The sequence below is a fragment of the Falco punctatus genome, assembly GCF_963210335.1.
Source record: "Falco punctatus genome assembly, chromosome: 1".
NCBI classification, from domain to species: Eukaryota; Metazoa; Chordata; class Aves; order Falconiformes; family Falconidae; genus Falco; species Falco punctatus.
In genome coordinates, this window is record NC_137580.1 from 24,888,076 (window position 1) to 24,907,653 (window position 19,578).

At 40.6% G+C, this 19,578-nt stretch overlaps 1 protein-coding gene across 6 annotated transcripts in view; it reads right to left on the reverse strand.

The window, feature by feature from the left end:
* Window positions 1-19,578, reverse strand: part of ANKRD17 (ankyrin repeat domain 17) — a 95,025-nt gene that overhangs the window by 50,151 nt on the left and 25,296 nt on the right. For all 6 annotated transcript variants that reach the window (XM_080407961.1, XM_080407960.1, XM_080407959.1 and 3 more), the window contains exons 2-3: window positions 910-1,063; window positions 138-294 (exon numbers count right to left, since the gene is read on the reverse strand). In XM_080407961.1, coding sequence (XP_080264087.1) covers window positions 138-294; window positions 910-1,063 — 311 coding nt within the window. The remainder of the gene's footprint in view (window positions 1-137; window positions 295-909; window positions 1,064-19,578) is intronic.

The window sequence follows — 19,578 nt, forward strand, 5'->3', positions numbered from 1 at the left end:
AGAATCACAGGGGATAACTTGGCACCAATTCCACTTGAGTAAGAGTTTCACCATCCTGTAATTAGAAGTGATACAACAAGAAAAACTGCTTCTAGAAGTAGCAAACTGAAAAAAATCCAGTATAAAAGTTGGCTTACTTGTCCGTCTGCCCTGCATTTGCTGTGCTTTCTGCTCTCATCCGGGTAAGTGCAGCGGCAGCTTCATCCAACGCGCAACTGACCGAAGAAGTCAGTCTGCGAAGCACCTCAGGATCTGCAAATGCTTTACCATCAGCTGTAGACAGCTTACCTATTCCTTTCATCCCAATTTACAACAAATGGGTACACATGCCAGAAAAGGAGAAAACAGAGAAGTTGAAATTGAGCCTATGAGATCTGTTGGCAGAAACATTCCAAGCACAATGAACTACAGCTTCCAAAATGCAGGGATTAACTGTTTACACCACTAGTTTAAAAGCTGCACTCACATGTGACAAGCATGAATGAAACCCTCGCATCCAGAGAAGGCATTATTTTTTCAACTCTTGACAACTACTTAGTATAAGCAACTAGTAAAGCTTTTCATCCAGCAACTGTTATAAAACAAACGAGTGTTGAGCAATTTAGGTTTTGATATAAGGCTGCAAGGCAAGGTTGGGTATAATTTTTTTACTCAAGCTTCTAAAAATCCAGCACTGGAGGAATCTGATCAGAAGCACAGCCTTCACAGAAAACTCTCATTTTCCAAAACTTTAAATACTTCAGTGAACTTCCTTCTCTTCAGTAACTTGCACAACCTTGCCAAGTTTGCACAGCCTTAAATTCTGCATTTGTATTGTGCTCATATGGATTAGACTTATGCAAGCAGTTCCAGAACGGACTCATGTGTAAGGGCCTCAGGATTAAACCTGTATGGGACACTAGTACTTACCTGCAGCTTCAAGTAAAGCTTCTAATCTCGCCTGGGTTTCTGGATCTACTGTTCTCAGGTCAGCACCATCAGCAGTACTTGACAAAAGCAATTTAGAAGCTGTTTCCAACATAGGGTTTTCGAGATCATCCTGATCCAAGATAAATGATTCCACCTGGAAAATATCAGGGCTAGTTTAAGAATGATGTAACTGACCAAAACCCATAAAAAACCCACAGTTGTATTTATCACTTAAGCATTTGCTTTTTAAGCACTGAGCCAAACCATCCTCAGTTGACTCTAAAGGGTTTCATTTCGCCAATGGAAGCAATATCATTTTCTAAAATTACATACAAAGACTGTACCTTTTATCACCTGATCCATTTGTTCTGTGACAGGAAACAACATGATACACCAGAAAAACTTTAAGACTGACTTCACACCTCCACAGTGCACTCTACAGCTTTCAAGTCCCACTTAACACAGGGAGGGAAAAGTGAAAGAATAGACATCACTCTAGAAGGTCTAAAGGTAGCTGCCATGAGTTTCCATGCAAGCTGTTAGTTTGGGCTTTTTTTTTTCCTTCCCAAAGCAGGAAAAGATACATATAGCAAGGACAGAATTATTCTAATTCACACAACCCAGTCATCTTTCAAACAAGTAACCTACTCTCCAATGGCATGAAACTCTACTAGCACACAAACCATAAAAACTAACAGGCATCACTATTTTCATGTCCGTTGTTTTCTTGACTTGCAAAAAAATTCTCTCAGCTAGCTCACTTCTTTCAAGTTTGATGTCTCCTAATCCAACATTAAAAAAACACACCACAAAAAAAAGGACCAGCGATATTTTCCATATATAACCAACGTAAACGCAACATAAAAAGGCTTCTGTTTATTGAAAACTTTACCTACAGAATATGCAACCCATTGTATCTACCTTTTCCAGAAAACAGATGCTCAGTGGCCCAATTTCTTCTAAAGATCCTACTTTCCTGTACTCTCCTTTTGTTCAGGTTGTGAAACACAGAAATTAGGGAAGAGATCAATATATTAGAGAGAAAAGCCCCTAGCATCAATTTGTTTTAATGCCTGTACTGGTTCAAGTAGTTTAGAGAAGACACTCCTGTATGAGCTCCATGAACACACCCCTAAGCCAATGAACTAGCCATCCAACCATTTTATAGTTACGAAGACCAAGTTTAGACATCCCCCAACAAAGCTTAACAGGCTCAAAAATCCACACCTTCAAAATTAAACAAATCAAAAATTAAAAACAAATCCCTATCCAAAAATTAAGCTCAATCTAAATGCAAGTCTGCCCGACAAACAACCCGTATCTGCCAGCCACCCCTACAAGATTAAAAAACTTCCATCACCTTTCGTCAAAAGCAGCTAATGTCTGTAATAGAGCAGTAACCTATTCCTACAAGGAATACGGTTCATCAAGATAGGAATACAGTTTAGTTTATTCTTAAGATTCACGTGTGCCTCCAAAGTTTAAAAGCAGTCTCATGAGCATCACAAGTTCAGATTCCTGAAGATAAGTGCCCTAAGAATTTAAGTGGGCAGACAAACCAGGAGTGACCAATTCATCTCAGGGCTCCTGAAAGGTCTCCCTCCATCCTCCTATCTCTCCTCTCATCACAAGTGAAGAAGTCACACAATAGCATCTTCTCCTGCAGTCTGCTTCCAGCTCAAAACTTGCCAGGATACAGTACCAGCACATAGCTTGAACCTAAACATGTTCTTTGTTTAGAAACGTAGGCTGAGAACTACTTTTAAAATTACTTCGATTTATCACTTCAATGGTACCACTGAGAAACAAAAATCTGTCAGGCAGCTTTTGGCAACACACAAGTATACACCTCAAGGGTAGCCCTCAAGAAAGCTGGAGAGGGAGTTTTTACAAGGGCTTGTAGTGACAGGAAAAGGGCTAATGGCTTAGGCTGGAAAGGGTAGATTTACATCAGGTATTAGGAAAAAACTCTTTACCATGAGGGTGACAAGGATCTGGGCACCAGTTGCCCAGAGCAGCTGTGGGTGCCCCATCCCTGGCAGTGCTCAAGGCCAGGCTGGACGGGGCTGGGAGCAGCCTGGGCTGGTGGGAGGTGTCCCTGCCCATGGCAGGGGGTGGGAAACTAGAGGACCTTAAAGGTTCTTTCCAACCCAAACCATTCTGTGGTTCTATTCTAAGCCTCCTTCCACTCCTTTGGAGCCTCTCTGCCCTCTTTCTTCAAAACTGGGAATACAGCAAGCCATAGGACATGAGTTCCAGCTTCTGATGAAAGCGGCTCTGATGTCCACAGCTGCGAACAGGACAGTACTGCATATTGCTCTGCAGCACTACTTTTTTTAAGTGATACTCGCACAGGCTGAAGCTTTCCAGTTTGGCAAACTGGTGAAGGAAACTCCTAGTTTCTTCCCCAGTCCTAAGGAACAGTTCACTCCTGCTCTGCCAGGGCCCTTCGCTGGTCACAGCCAGCTCTGCTCCATGCATCTACACCACCATTTATAGGTGGGTTTTGGTTCATCTAAGGACCTGCCATTTGTCTTCTTCCAGAGGACTAAGCTTGCTGCAGGAAGCAGCAAGAGAAAGGAACTACGCTGTTCAGGAGCCAAGCGACAGATTTCACCACTGGAAAGGCAAACTACTGAGCAGTTGGAAGGATTCTTGGCTCACTCAACTTGTGCAAAATCTCTGCTACTCAGACTAACTAAAAAAAACCCTCATCTGAGTGAGATATTTAACAGCTGGTCACAGTTCTTCCTAACACTATGAAATATTTGCTAAGGAAAAAGTCAAAATAGGAAAATGTCTCTCCCCCACTCACATCCTCTCCCCTCAAATTAGGTCTTTTATGCAGTTTAAGTTTCAAATGGAAAAATCTTCCTATTTTTTTTCCAGCTAACAATATGACTGTGGTTTGATTAAAAAAAAACCCCAACTATAACACAAGGAGAACAGGGACAAAAAGCAGTCCTCTTTAAGAAACACAGCACCAAGACAACTGCAAGTTATCTGAAGAAAACTCCTTTTGCAATAAAGTTTTGAAAATGCTTATTTTAATTGCTGTCACTTAAACCATTTCAGAGCAACATCTCAAGAAATTAACTTAGATAGTCTAATTTTGTTATTTAATATGTTCAATATAGCTGGTTTTCCTCCTCTAAGGTATAAGAGATGCATCTTCAACCTGTGGCTGGCAGAACTTTTCATCAAGTCCCCATTTACACTCTAATGGATTCTCACAGTTACCTTTTAGCTTAAAAGTTTCATTAGATCTACAGTCTTGTCTTTTCTGCCGGTTCAACATGACACAAAATACCATACAGGGTGATAGCAACAGAAGACAGTGTCTAACAGTGGTGAATAGAACTATTTTGTTAGAAGTGAAAATTCCATTTCGTTTCTCAGAAAAACACTGCCTTCTCTACAGAAGCTACAAATGAAAGACAAAGCATTTCCATTTACCACGCCAAGTAAACAGATGTTTCCTTTAATGGTCTTCAGATGTATTTTATTTCCCTTAACTAAAAAGAACATGTAGAAAAGTACACAAATGCTCCACCTTGCATATCAGAATATTTAATCTGGGTTCTCAGTCAGTACTTCTCCGATCAAACAATACTCTGACATAATCCAATTGTTCAGACAGTCCCCAGCAGAAGGCCTTTTACAAGATTTCTCCTCCTCTCTCATCCTGCAATAAAAATCTCGTTCCATATTTGCCCAAGTTTATTTGCCTGTAATCACTTCTAGTGTATTTGATGCTTCTATAATCAAGAAAGATGCTAGAAGAACAACATCGCCAAATTCAGACTACGCTCAAACAGAACGGCCTACAGTTTTGATGCATTGAATTCAACTATAAAAAGAAACTAAAAAATGGCTTAGAAAAGCATGATGTTAACAGGTATATAAATCCACACCTCAAGGAAATGTCATGCTACAAGTACCTTAGCGTATGTTCCAAGTCCTGTTTTTCCAAGCAAATAAAGTTTTTCTAAATTTTCCAGGTATTTTAACACTAAATTTACATTTTCAACTTTACATGCTTTAATCACCTCTTATTAAAAAGGCAAGTTCTTCCCCACTTAGCAAAGCTTTGCAACATCAAATTCAGTTCTGCACATTCATCCTCTCCCTCAGTGATCTCTTTTGTCCCTGTGCACACCCCCAGGCTCCTGCAAGGCACTCACACAGACCTACACGTTTTGTTTTCTCTGTTTTCTGAAGTACAGACTCAAAAGAACCCACCTGTTCTTTTCTCCTCCAATCTTGGGGTGATCCTTTTGCTCCCCTGGTTTTCCCCATCAAGTAGAAAACAATATCAATGGATTTCCTCTTTACCACACCATAATCAGAAGGTGTAACTTTTTGTAAAAACTATTCTATGGGGCAAGATCATATCTTTTCTTCCGTGTTTCATGTACTGTTCTGCCACCCAGTACATGGACCTACAGATATCTCAACCAGGTAAACGCTGATCCACTAGGACTCATGTCTATACACCCTGTAGACAACCCTGTAATAAATAAGTCAGTATTTTTATGTTTTGACTATCAAATACCAGATACTGAACATACATTTTAATAAATGCCAGGTTAGAGCAGGAAAAAAAAAAAAGTACAACTGAGTTATTTTGCCCTAACTGGCATGGCTCTTGCCACCATGTGACACTAGATCAACTGGAGACATAATTCAGTCCTAGATGCCGAGTCAAACTGCAATCTCACCATCATGCCATACACATCTAAAACTGCCATCAGCACAGATCCCACCGTGGACACACTGATGTAAACATCCTCCCATACCCCCACACCACTGTCTTCCAAGTCCATACATATGCCTCCACATGGTCTCACACAGATAAAAACTAAGGTCAAACTTCCTCCCATAGTTTCCCCTCACAAAAAAAACCCCAAACCCACACACAAACAAAAAAAAACCAACAAACACCTACACAAAAAAAATTCCTACATTCATGATTTGAAGAGAAACAGTCACCTATTGATTTCAATTTTACTACTTTTAAGGCTAAACACAGATTAGCATCTTCCTAGTTTTATGTCAAGCCAGAGAGGGAGGGTAGGAGGGAAGATCAATTCCACCTACTAACAACTGTCTCTTCACATCTTCTACACGTACAAGATAGAAATCCAGTACTCCACACCAAACAATTAAACAACTCCTCTAGAACCACTCACCAACTAAGGTATCAAGCTACTCAAGTCTTCTCACTACCAGAATTGGTACACAATACCCAAATTAACATTACAAGCCACAAATGACAGCAACTCTAATCTTACTCTCAGAAGTACCTGCCATATATCGGCAACCTAGTACGAAAACTTTGTGCACATCAAAACACAATAACCAGTACTACATATCTAACCACAACAAGATCTAACTCTGACAATACTGCACAATTTCACCAATAAAGAAATTCTAATCTTGTTTGATGCTATGCAATGAAAGAACCCAAGAGCAAAGCTAAAGGCCTTTTTGTTATGCTAGTGACTTTGGTACCTTCAAAATGTCACTTGGCTTAGCATCTGAACTCCCTGTTTTCATGCCTAACACTTCGTAATATTTACACTTTATATCAATATAATCTTCAACAAAGGTACCACAGAGCTTTATGATTAAACTTTACAATAGTAAAGAACAATAAAAGCAATGATTTAACATTTCGTTTATGAACAATGGCTGAAAGCAGCTAGTTTCCAGCATCCACCACCTACTAAAGCTTGTACAGCAGGATGACAAAAGCCCATTTTTTATCCATCTAATCAGTACATAGCTGCCATGAAAGCTCCGGTCATTGAACATCTCTAGCATTTGTTTATTGCCATTTTACAGTTTCTCCTCCTACAGCTCTGCTGTAAGGAAAACCCAGAGACATTAAGAAAAGGCTGTAAAAAGTCATTTTCTCCTTATCACAGGTTCCCCACTGATTTCAAAAGCCCATTTTGCAGATTCATCCCCTAGTCCTCCTCTTTAAGGCGATCCTGCATGCACACAATATTAATGTGCTACTGCTTTCCAGCATTTATTCAGAAATCAACACAAGAGTAAACATTCAAGACCCTACATTCCATATAAATTACAAAAAATAACATCATATTTTTGTTACGTGCCATCCAACAGCGGATGCACAGAGATGGAAGGCAGCAAACAGCTGCTGAATTGTATGGTGCATTTAGGCACAGTGTCATTAACCCAGCCCAAACATTTGCTCATAAGAACCTGAAGAGCACCTTGGCCAAACATGCAGCAACATCTTCCTGAAAGCAATGCAAGTTACTAGCTGTGTTTTAGCTATTATTTATACTAAGAAAACAGACAAAATGGTATTACTCTGTCTTGAAGCCTTACCTGAAGACATGCTCAAAAAGAAAGAAGTGGTAAACAGTTCTTAAAAAAGTATCAAACAAACAGTGAAATCCTGTTTAAGTGTCTGGCAGTTAGGCTGCAAACAGCAGATCTGGAAGGCTGTGAAACAGCAAGTCGTGCTCATTAACATAATAGGATGAAACATTTTTAAGCTCCATAAAAAACAGCATCTGAAACCTGGTTTGGATGAACCACGCTAGCCCAGACAAGTATTTTAAATAGGCCCAAAAAAACACCTTTTGTGAAAGGATATTTTCTCTGCAGGATTTTCTATTTTCTAGCCTTACAATCCAACACCAGATTTGTTTCTCACCTTTTGTCAGTTGACTCCCATGATGTTTGCCTCTGATTAAGCAACAGTTACAATTTTAGAATTTGTTTAATTTTTACCTTGCACTTAGGCCTTTGGTGTTTGATACCCAGACAGTGCCAAACGGACCCTATGAGAACCAAGACTTAGTTCAAAGCCCTTCCAAAGAACCTAGCGTACAAGGAGTGGCTATTGTCATGTAGCCAACTTCCTTACCTCAAATAGGCCTTAGTCAACAGTCCTTTTGCATTATTTCTTATTGAGGTACAGAAGGACTTACTGCCAATTTGCAAGTGCTCTAGAACAGTTCATTTTTCTCAGCATCAAAATTTTTTGGAGAGTAGCAGCAGTTTTTGAAGACAGTATGAAATTTGACAAGGATTTTTCAAGTTCACCAAGTACTGCAAAGCCACCTTCAGACCAAAATGACAACAATTACCAGACCAGTTAATAAACTTTAGTCCTACTACACTGACAACTTACTAGCCTACAGAGCAAAGATGCTTCAGATTCTTCATCTTCTCAGCTAAAATCGGTCCTCATACGGTTTTAATCCTGATTTACATGGGGAACTCCTCATGTAAGCAGCAGAGCCTGACCCAGAGTTACACTACCTTCCCCTTGCACTCTAGCAACTCATACCCAAGATAATCTCAGCTTTCGCTCCAGAACAGTTTTAGCTCTCACACCTTCAATGGCAGAGAGCCAATTATTTCTGTCCCTGTCCTTCAACTCACTAAGACAACAGAGTGTTTTTATAGCTAATGTCATTTGCTTATTTAAAGCTGGACTTGCAGAACTTACACCTCAGAAACATAATGGGCCAAACCAGACAGGCAGGAATTGGACACTAGGCTAGCACGTGCGCACACCCCCCACCCCCACCCCTTTTCTTGCAGATCATAGGCTAGCCTATAAACTCCCCTGCAATCTGGGATCAGTACCCCTCTCAGAATTTTCTTCTGTCCGTTCTTGTATGAAATATGGTCCCCAAGTGTTTTTTGGCTGCTGATCAGCTCCACTGAGCACCTACTGGTCACTTCCTACAGCCTCGCAGATTACTGTGAAACTGTCCCAAGTTACTGCAAGTCACTGCCCCTCCCCCAGAATATACCTGTCTCTCCATCTTCCACAGAACTTTCACAAGCATTCCTTTAAAATATTTTCCACTGCTCACAAATATAGCCTACAAGCTTTTATACTATTACCTTGCAACTGGAAGACACAAGAGGAAATAAAACAACATTCCCAGTGCAATAACAAAGTCCAACTCTGAATAATAGCTACTTATGTTTTCTTTGCACGATACAGCTACGTATTTTTAACGTCTTATATCTAAACATTCAACACACAGAGGGACTCATGAGGTAAAAATGAATCAAAACAAAGCAATGATGTATTTGGAACATGGCAAACTGGGCCAGCGTTTCAAGCACCCATTTTTCACTTTGGCATCCAAATCACAACATACAAACAGGCAAATCTGCAAATTATGATGCATAATTCCACCATCTTTTGAACCTTAATGGGCTATCAAAGTCTTTATATGCAGCTTTAAATTTTAAGTGTCAAGAAATCATTTGGAGTCTCGTAAAGAAAAAAGCCTCCTTATTTCAAAGGTAACTCATAATGTCCATACAACATACATACACTGCATTTTTTGTTCATCTTAATCACAGGTTAGCTCAGCGTTAAGAAAGGGTAGACAATTTTTCCAGCCTCTCACAATGCCCCCTTCTAAAGCAAGAACTTCACATCTGCTCCCCCTTACCCTACTACCTTTTAACCCTTAGAGTATCACCTCTTAACACTTTCAAAAATGCATTAACTCATCTCAATTTAAAGTCTGCTTACTGGAAAATGTACTCTGATCTGAAACACCTAGACAAAGCAATACACTTACATCTTAAAACAGTGGGAATAGATTTTTACTTTATCAAACTAAGTATTAAGGCAAAGGGTATGGTTCTGCTTTTTCACCTAAGGCTACATGTTTTCAGGTTAAACTACCACTTATTTTCTGTGTTATGTGTGTATAACAGTTAATGCAGGTTTCAAGCCCTTTTAAGATTTAGATCTTCACAGCATTATTAAAATATTATATTAGAAATTCCATTCAAACTTCACAGAAGACAAGCCTCTGGCATTGCTTGCCATTTTTGTGGGGACAAAAAGGAACATCACAACCACCTAATTTATACGACACAGCTCTGAAGTGAAAGCAATGGTTTGCTGGATGTTTACACAAGACACCATTTTCTTTAAAGATCAGCTTCCTGGTTACTGAAAAAGAAAGCATACACTGAAGCAGAGTGAAGCAGACTATCTTGCCTACAGAATTTCAGCCTTGCAGTTTTGTGGGTTTTCTTCAAATCTATTTTAAAACAGGAACAAGCTGTGTGATTCTCCCTTGCTCTACCCAGCTACTACAGCAGCACTGTCACCGGAGACAGAGACTTCCAGCAGCACTTCTCCCCTGTACAGTGAGGACTGCTTCCAGTTATCTGGGATACACTGTCATATCTGCTCTTTCCAACATGCAATGACCCTCCCCAAACCTAAATGCCTTGTTCAGCAGAAATCTGAGGTCCAGCAGCTGAAATGTCTCAACAGTGTCTTCTTCCATTTTATTCTGTCAACTATACACTCCATTTCTCTCACTGCTGCTAAAAAAAAAAAAATATAAGAAGGGGAAGGGAGGAAGAACCATGAGAAGAATAACAGCCCATGCTGCTGAAATGGCATAACACCCTCCTCATGACTGGCACCAACAGAGTTTCTGCTGCAGGGACACCTGCATTATTACTGCAGTGTGTTTCTGATGACGAGACAGGTGCTGATGTATTCACATGAAAATTCCCTCCTCTCCTCTGTAGTCTGTATCCCCAGCATTACAAGCAACAATAAAAAGACCGAGGCTGGCAGACTGAAACCTATAGCTTCAAGAAGGTTGCGATACTACAAGGAAGACCTTCTGTTTAATATTCTTTTCCCATTTCAAATGCTTGGCATATTTTCACAATAAACAAATTTATGCATTAACTGGTATTCAGCTGCAATCGTTCATGCGAGAAAGATTTCACACCATCCTAAAAAACACCACCTCAACTCATTATCTTATAAGATTCCCTGTCCCAATCTCACATTTATGTGGGCAAAAAAAATTACAAGTTTTAGTCTCCGACATTAATATCATGACAGGATATAAAACCTAAAAATTTTAGACAACAGTCTAAAACTGCCTGCCATCATCCTTCTGAAAGCTCAGCTTCAGACAATACTTTTATAACAATAAAAAGCTGACAACTTGCCAGTCCAACCACCTGAACCCAGGTATGCATCTTCACTCTCTCCCCAAGTCCCACTAAAATGCTGAACATGGCCTTTTGGTAGAAACCATCTCTTTTGGAACAGGCTTGGAAAGAACTGACCATAGAAGCCAAGCTTTGACAGTGTATGAATAACTCGGACTGCTGCTGTCTCTGCAGCACCCCTCAGATGCAGTAGTCTACATCAGAGCAACTGACAAACAGGTAACACCTACAACAAAGGTTGTTCCCATACTGTCACAAAACCAAAATGGAAACTGCTCTCCACAAAACGACCCTGACAACTGAAGGATACTAACCGGACAGCCTGATCCCATACAGGCAATTTTTGCTGCCCTTAGCAAGTAACCTGTCATTTCTTCCCAAATGATAAAAGTCTATCCATCAGAGAGACACAATGAAGGAAGCACATCACAACCATGAAGAAAGCAGATGATGCAACTGAGCTTCCCAAATCTGCCAATGTCACACTCTAACAACTGTAGCCCCCTAAGACTCTCTCAAGTATCTGAAGTAGGCATCACTTAAGCTACTTAACACATTACTTACAGGGCCACACAAATCAAAGCCTACTCAACAGCTGTAAAAAAAGCTTAAGAGGGGTTCCGTTGCCTCTGACCACCTAGCCAATTCTCCACCCAGACCATATCACAGGCCCTTTAAGACAAGCCTTCTGAGCTATGTAAATGGCATTTTGCATTTCCACACCTCTCCTGCTGAAGGACAGCTCAAGGACTCTAAATCTCTGTGGATGAGCTTGCACTTCAAGCACATCCTGACAACCATCACCACAGACTCTGACCCCTAAGCACCACATGGGCAGCTTTGACTGATGTAGTAGTAAGACCTAAGGAATACAAGAAGAGTACACATGGAGTACAGAGCAACGTAGCTGTATGAAAGTCCAGTTTCGTCACTCAATGTGTAAGAAAGGGCAAGTACATTGAGCAGGACTCTGCTCTTAACAGAAGATTTTGGACATTGACCTGAAGAGCACCTCAGAGAGACACTAGCATTGCTGTCAGTCAAACAATGCATGTGTTACTAAAAAAAGGACTAAGCAGTCCTGCCGTGCACTGTTACATCCTATTCCTCACTGCCCTACTTTCAAGGGACTAATTATTCTCCTAAGCCTTGTTTAAGGAAGGTGAGCTCCCAAGAAAGAGAAAATCCTTCTCTAACAGTTGATCATATCCCTTTTCCACTGAACTCACCTTTTGTGTTGGCTATATACTCCAAGGACAGATCTAATGGATGCATTCTCAATACAAGCATTTCCAAACCTGCAATGAAAAGCCTTGCTACACTGATAGATCCATGTCAACTGATTAGAACCTTGAAGCATCCTCCTTTTAAATGACACCTCAAGAAAAACTGACAACTGTTTAAAGAAAAAATAAAATCCTGAGCTGTTAAAAGCATGAATTCCTCGTTTCAATTCTGCCGTCTCTACAAGAGAAATGCCAATGATAAATTATCTTTATTACTGGTTAACTTCAGGGGGCTCGTCTGCATGTTTGTTGTCTGCAGAGTCTTCAAGAAGTACCTTGAGCTTTCTTTTCACAGCCCAACAAGCAGCCATTTCTCTGTCCCTCTCAGGCTTTGTTGTAACAGATAAGACCCTTAACTCTTTGAGAAGGGAGTTTAGAGCAGCTTAGCACAACTAAAGGTGGCCCAACTTTTCACAAGTGCTTTTTCTGGAATATTTTTCACCTCTTCCATTTCACCAGCCCAACTCACTTTATTGATGTTTCAGTTCAAAACTGTGTACACCCATCCATTTCCAGCTGAAACAAGTTGTTATTCTAAGGATTGTAGATCAGCACAGCTGAACAATGGAAACACAACATCGTAACTTCTACATAGACAAAGCTAACAGCAATAAAGCTCTCCACAGAAACAGTGCTGCGGGGCCTTGCCTTCACCCAGATTTTCTAACAGCATAGTTAAAGCCTGGTAATACAGGAGCAATTCTCTTAGATTTGAACACACACTTACCTCTTGCAATAAGGCTAGACATCAGACATAACAAAGCAGCTTCTCTGTCGTCCACGCCAAGGAAGCTGCTGAACTTAGGAAACTATGTAGATTCAGAAGAAAAAGAGGACAGGCATTTATACCTATTCATGTCAATCACAGGCAAGACCACTCTCCTATCCCTCAATACACATGATACAAAACATCAGAATCCTACGTCCATTCAAAATAAATTTCCAAAAAGAAAGCCTCCATTAGCGCTGCTACATGGTGAGTTTTCACTGACAGAGCACGCTCCATTTATTTGTAAGGTTAAGAAGAGGGAAACTATCGACTTTCCCAGTCTTCACTGAGAGATGCTTCAGATTTCCTATGCCAAATCTGCCAGAAAGCATTTCTCAGTCAGCATTACTTTCACCAATTAGCCTCGTCAGCTTGGCTCCATTCCTCCCTGCATCTGCAAGTGACTACAGTGGTGGTAAATCAGCTACAACTCCCACCAGGAGTTTACTCCTGTTCCCTAACTATTGACAAATGACTTATTTCAGGGTATTTCCCAACTCTGACCTTAAAGCTAAACTCAACCCTGAACCAGAGGGCATCTCACATGCTCATTCATACCACAAAACCTCCTAACAGAAGACACACACAGAGGAAGACCTCCACTCCCTGAAACTCTTGACATACAGACAAGCTATTAAGTCAACAGACACTTAAAAGGCTCTGTGCATCACACCAATATACTCTAAACTCTACTATTCAATTTGGATCCGAGGTGCATGAAAGCTGTTCGGTTACCAGCAAAACTAAGGAAAACCAATATCCCTGCTGCACAAACAACGCCAATTTTACTCTGCACTGAACTCCCTCTCATGTCTAAAAACCACCAGGAGTTTTCCTCTTTCAGAACAACTGGCAGGTCACCCAGCTGCAATGTCTCAAAACCTTAAAAACCCTTGTACAAAATCACAGTAGCATCAAGTAAGAAACAAGAGATGTTCACAGCTTGCTTTCTTTCCCCTCTTTTTTTTCTGGTCAGGATCAAGGATACATGCCAGGCTTCTACACAAACTGCTTCCTGGAGAAATCATAGCAGAAGTGCAGTATTTTGATAGTGTCCTGCATGAAACCAACTTCTCCTCAAGGAGAACCAGAAGCAGGACAGCAAGAGCACCTGTCAAGAGGACGCACAAAATGACTATGCACTAGGGGGTTACAGCACCAGCCAGCTTTTTCAGGTATGTCTTCACAAACCTGCACTAATGGTACTGTAAGAACTCCAGTTATTTACTTTAAATTGTTGTTTAAAGTACTTAGGGCTTATTTGAATATAGATTATGAACTGCACACCTCCATTGCATCAGCTGTTAAAAAGGCCTACAAGAAACTTGTGGCAGTTACACTGAAATCATGGTATACAACTATCAGAGACTTTTTACCAAATCACTTGCACAGTAACAAAGATTGATACCAAGCCCTATGTTTTTGATTGGAACATACTGAGGGTAACAGACTTAAGTCTCCCCCCAAAGCATCCCATTTTCTCTTCTTAATAGAAGCTGACATGGAAGTTGGCATAAAGCTTCAGTAACAACAGCCAACTTAAAATTTGCCATTTGAAGGATGATATATAAAGCCTGGGGCAGCAAAATTGTGTTTTGTGGTAGCAGTACAGTGCATCAATGAAGTGTAGGAAACAAAGTGTGGCAGAGGCCTTCTCAGCCTCAGGTGAGGCATACACCCACCAGCTCTCTCCTGGCCGCCTCTGCCACAATGTTGGGAACGGTACAAATCAAAACAAAGAGACCACACCACCACCAGGGATTGAAGAAACCCTGTTGTGCACCACAGTGTCACACAACACTCCCAACCCCTCCCTATCTGTCCCCTCCATGGTGGCAGACTGTCTCTTTGCTTGAGCTCAGAAAAATGAAGATCTGCTTTAGAGGAAAAGACATGTCAATGGCAGACATCCATCTCTCCCAACACAGCAAGAAAGAAAAGCTGTTTGCCTCCCACTCCAGTCTGCTTGTTTTGCCCACTATGTATAACCTATACTCCCTCAAGAACAGTTTTTCTCCTGTAAGACACCACCAGAGAATAAAAGTCGGGGGTTGGGGGAGGGGGGTATGTGGTGGTGAAAAAAAAAAATCAGGTAACCATTTTGGATAAACAGTATTTTCACCAGCCTCAATGAATGAATTATGTTTAGCAGCACTACCCCTTCCTTTTCATCTAAGCTATGTATTTCTTCCTCATTATTTCTGTTAAAAAAAAACCCAAAGTATCCTCTCAGATTCTCAATTCCGATCACTTTTGCACATACTCCCGCATGTGCATTTCAGCATAAGGTCCACAGTTACCAAAAGGACACACAAATTTATTCTGTCATTCACTGTGGCTACTGAGCATAAACCATGGTGAGCAAGTGGCCTGAACTGCATTAACACCAGTTGGTTTTGAAACAGAAATAGTTTTAAAGCTGCCCACATGTTTTCTTACACAAATTTGGCAGGAAATCATTCCCTTCTGTAAGCAGTTTTGCATGGCTGGTCTTCACAACAGCAAGCAAGTGCTCTGCAATGAAGGATGAAGCAGCAGAAGGGAACGAGGACATGTGGAGGAGGGACAGGATGAACACACAAATAGCTTTTCTGTTTGAGTCCAACTCAATTTCCTTTGGCATGAATGAAACACTGATGTGCGCATGGACTTGTTCACAGCAACACAGTATCAAGTTGTGTGCAGCAATGTAAAACAAAATGCAAGAATGCTAGTACAAATCTTTTCTTCATTCAATGCAATGTGTAGCTTAGCTGAGTCACAGCTTTCTCCTCCCATCAAAGTCATCAGAGAATCAGTCCACTGTACAGGTCACCACAGAAATACAAGGCTTCTCCGTCCCTTTCTTTGTCCTCTCTTCGCAATCTGCTCTCCCAGGGACTAAAAAACCCAAGAAACATTACGGACATCCCACAATTAACCTTTCTTGACCCTAGGTGGTAGCTCCTTTAATCAAGCCATGCTACACTAAGCGACCAACAGGCAATGAGATGTTTCTAATGTGCATTAGCATCCACAAGAAAAACAATATGGGGAAACTTAGTTACCAGAAGGACCGTTTTCAAACATTTCTCTACCAATAAAAAAGACTGAGACATAGCAAACGCTCCTCCATGTTTAAGTATAATTGCTCAACCGTTTAGCATATACAGGTTTAGCTACCATTCCCTCCTGCCCTAACTTCCAAAGCTAGGAAACAGCAAAGAGACCAGCCACAGTGCCACTGCTTAAAGTTCACCATCCCAGCAGAGCCAGGAAACTGCAGAATGGCTCCTTAAGGAAAGTGCTTTAAGCCAACATCAGTGAAAAGGGTTCATCCCAAGCACATCAAACCCTGCATGACATTCAGCAGGGCAACTATAGAAATCCCGGGTTTTGTTTCGCACCGATCACAATTAAAATCTTGCTAGTATACTGCCTCCAGAATTTCTGCAGCCTGCAACCAATTTAATCCATCAGGATAGGGGAGGGGAAAACAGGAACCAGAGATCCTTTAGAGGACATCTGCTTTTCTCCATGTAATTATCTTGCTGAAATCTCCCTTCAGTACATCTCATCATGCAGCATCACCAATTCAAAGTACTATATAGAGACATTTATGAAGTTAGCCAAAAATATTTTGGGAAGATACAACTAGTTGGGTCAAGAGCTTTGCAATCACCAAGTCATTTCAGTTTTATCTATTGTTGTTTATTCTTGTCCTATAGAGTTAAACAGAAAATTAACTATGCAACTGCCCCAAAACAACTGACCACACTTAGACATAAAAACTGACCCCAACAAAAAAGCAAAACAGAACCAACTGAAACAATGTAGATCTCCTTTCCTTTTTTGACATTTACAAGTCTTTTTTCTTTTTCAATAAAGGAATTTGTATGGCCTAGCTTACCAATCTTCTCTTCTGATGAGAAGTGAGAGGATAAAGTTACAGTAGGAGACAGTAGAGTTCAGTATCTGATTAAAATTCCTATTCTTACTGCCTGGGGAACTGAGCACAGAAGGAATTATTTCTAATAATTTCAACTCATTTGGTTAAGTTCTGACAGGCTTGATAGTCCCCGAATTCCTCCTTCAATACAAACTGCTGTTAGGCATACCTAATAAATGAATTACAATATTAATTTTTTTTGCTCTATTTGGCACACCCAACTGAAAGCTTCTGCATATTGAACAGATTTGAACAGTTTTTACATATGGTAAATTAACAGACTTGTGAAGGTAGCTAAAGCAATGCATAAGTATTTGACTAAATCCAAATGTCTTTTTTTCCCCTCATATCGAAAAGAGGCTCTATGAAAAAAAAAATATATCAAGGTTTAAGGGCAGAGGAAAGACAGCCACTTTGAGTGGAGTCCTTCTCACTGTTCCCTTTGCATGCTAGATACAAAAATCACATGCCGCATTGCTTCAAATCACTACCACAATTTTGACTTCTGCTCTCTCCTTAATGCTTCTGATCACATCTGTTCCACAAAGATATTTTAGCATATTTATTCAACATTTACACAAACATAGCTCCAGTATCAGCTTGTCAGTAGGACAAGCTGCATCATGACTTGTTTCCTCTCCTTCTCTCCCATGAGCACAAACTATGTTCAGCTATATTCAGATCACAGATAAAACTGCTAGTACAAAGTTCCTTTTCCTATTACAACACACTTGTCCACACAGAGGTAGCAACAACACATTTCTTCCTAGAACAATACCTAAGACCTTCAAATCCATCACCCACTAGGCAGGAATATTTCTAAGTGCAACAGCGTTGAAGAAACTCTGCAACTACTGCACAGCACAAGAGGTAGTCGCCATAAAGTTAAAGAGAACCACTATTTATACTGTCTGGTTATCCAGGTTTCCTTCTCGCACAATTTTGATCCCGAGGCAGTATAACAGGTTGTTTTGAGTGTCAGTTACAGCTTTAAAGCATGTGACTTCCTATCAGTCAACACAGCCAGCAAATTCCAGCAAGGCAAAGATCTGAAGATATTTTATGCACATGCTGGAAAAAAGGGACAAGTGCCTTAGCCATGAGAACTTTTTTTTTTTCTTTCTATACATTTCTACAGAAGTTTAAGGACAAGATGTATGGGGGGGGGACACCACTAAATAAATCCACCTGTTAAAAGGTGTCTCTTAGTTCTGTTACTGTTTTTGATTAAGTACCTGACTTGAATGAACAGCTTAAAAGACAGAAGAGCCTGGGTTGGAAGAGACCTTTGCAGATCATCTGATCCCACCTGATAGTCCAGGCCTTGGATAAGTTATCCCAGTTAGCAAGACACTCACTGGCAGACACAATCACTGATTAACGTTGACCTTTCAAACAGCAGTTACCCAGTACAAAGTTACTCGCTGCCTTAAAGGTTTTTCACACAATAATTGCATTTTCATACCACTATACCAAGAACAAACCATTACCAAAAAAGACAAAAGCAGTAAAGCATAAACAACAAGAAGTTTCCAACTATACATACCATCAAGCTTGTAATCTTTTCCTGCAAGTCAAGGAGGAAACAGCTTCGGACCCAAAGAAATCACATCTACCAGCTTTTACGCCTTGCTCATCGCACAAAGGAACCCAGACCCAGCAGCTGAAAATTAGTTCCTTGCCCTGCAAAACAGTCTTACCAAATTAACTGGATGAGGGAAAGTACCAGAAATCAAAGATAGGATCTGCTTTTCTAGAAGACTCAACATCAGGCTTGTTCTAAGCTCTTTGCCTCACAGGAACAGGCAGAGGAGGTAGTATTAGGGATAAAACAGTTTCAAGGGAAGGGAAATTACCTTCCCATGTTTCATTTGAAAGCACTAGGCAGCAATACAGAAAGAGCCCATGGGAATCAACCAGGCAGGTTCACTCTCGTTTCTGCTCACCTTCATGAAGCTGCAAACACACAAGTTACCAGAGCCTAGGTCACTGCCATCACTGCTATTCAAGTCAGACTGACACCATTCTGTCATCTCCACCAAGCTGGGGGAAGATGGCAGCAGCACAAAGAGGTTTTCGCTACATAAATAGTTGCATAGTAGATCAGGAAGCTGCATAAGTATCTCAGCCAGTAAGGTCAGAAAGCCCCTCTTTTCTCCAGCCTATTCATAAGGACAAAAAAGTGTTTTTCCTTTAAAATTTCCTAAAACTCATGTGATATTACCAGCCAACAATGATATGGCACAAGTTCTGGCATCCTAGTCTTCCTACTCCATCTTCACTACAGGTATTAGTGCTACCTCCTGAATGTAAGATGGCTGATGAACATTAATATTAATAATGTTAATTATTAATAATTAATAATTAGTAATGCCTCTTCTATTAGCATGTTTGGCTTGCTTTCCTTCAGGCCAGTTTTCTTCCCCGAACAATCCTTCAGACAACGCACGTTCCATTACGTTCAGTTCTCACTCATCCAGAGAGCTTCTGGAACATGAGTTCACCTCAGAACAATTTAGTCCCACACCCTAACACAGCAACTAAAACCATCTGCTTTTCTTAAAGTTTGGGCAAACTATGGCACGATCAGCTAGCTGTTGAGTGACAGAAGTGCGCTGACCAGATGTAAATGACTAACAAATCGTATGGTCATGTTCTTCAGCAGAACATGCATCATGATA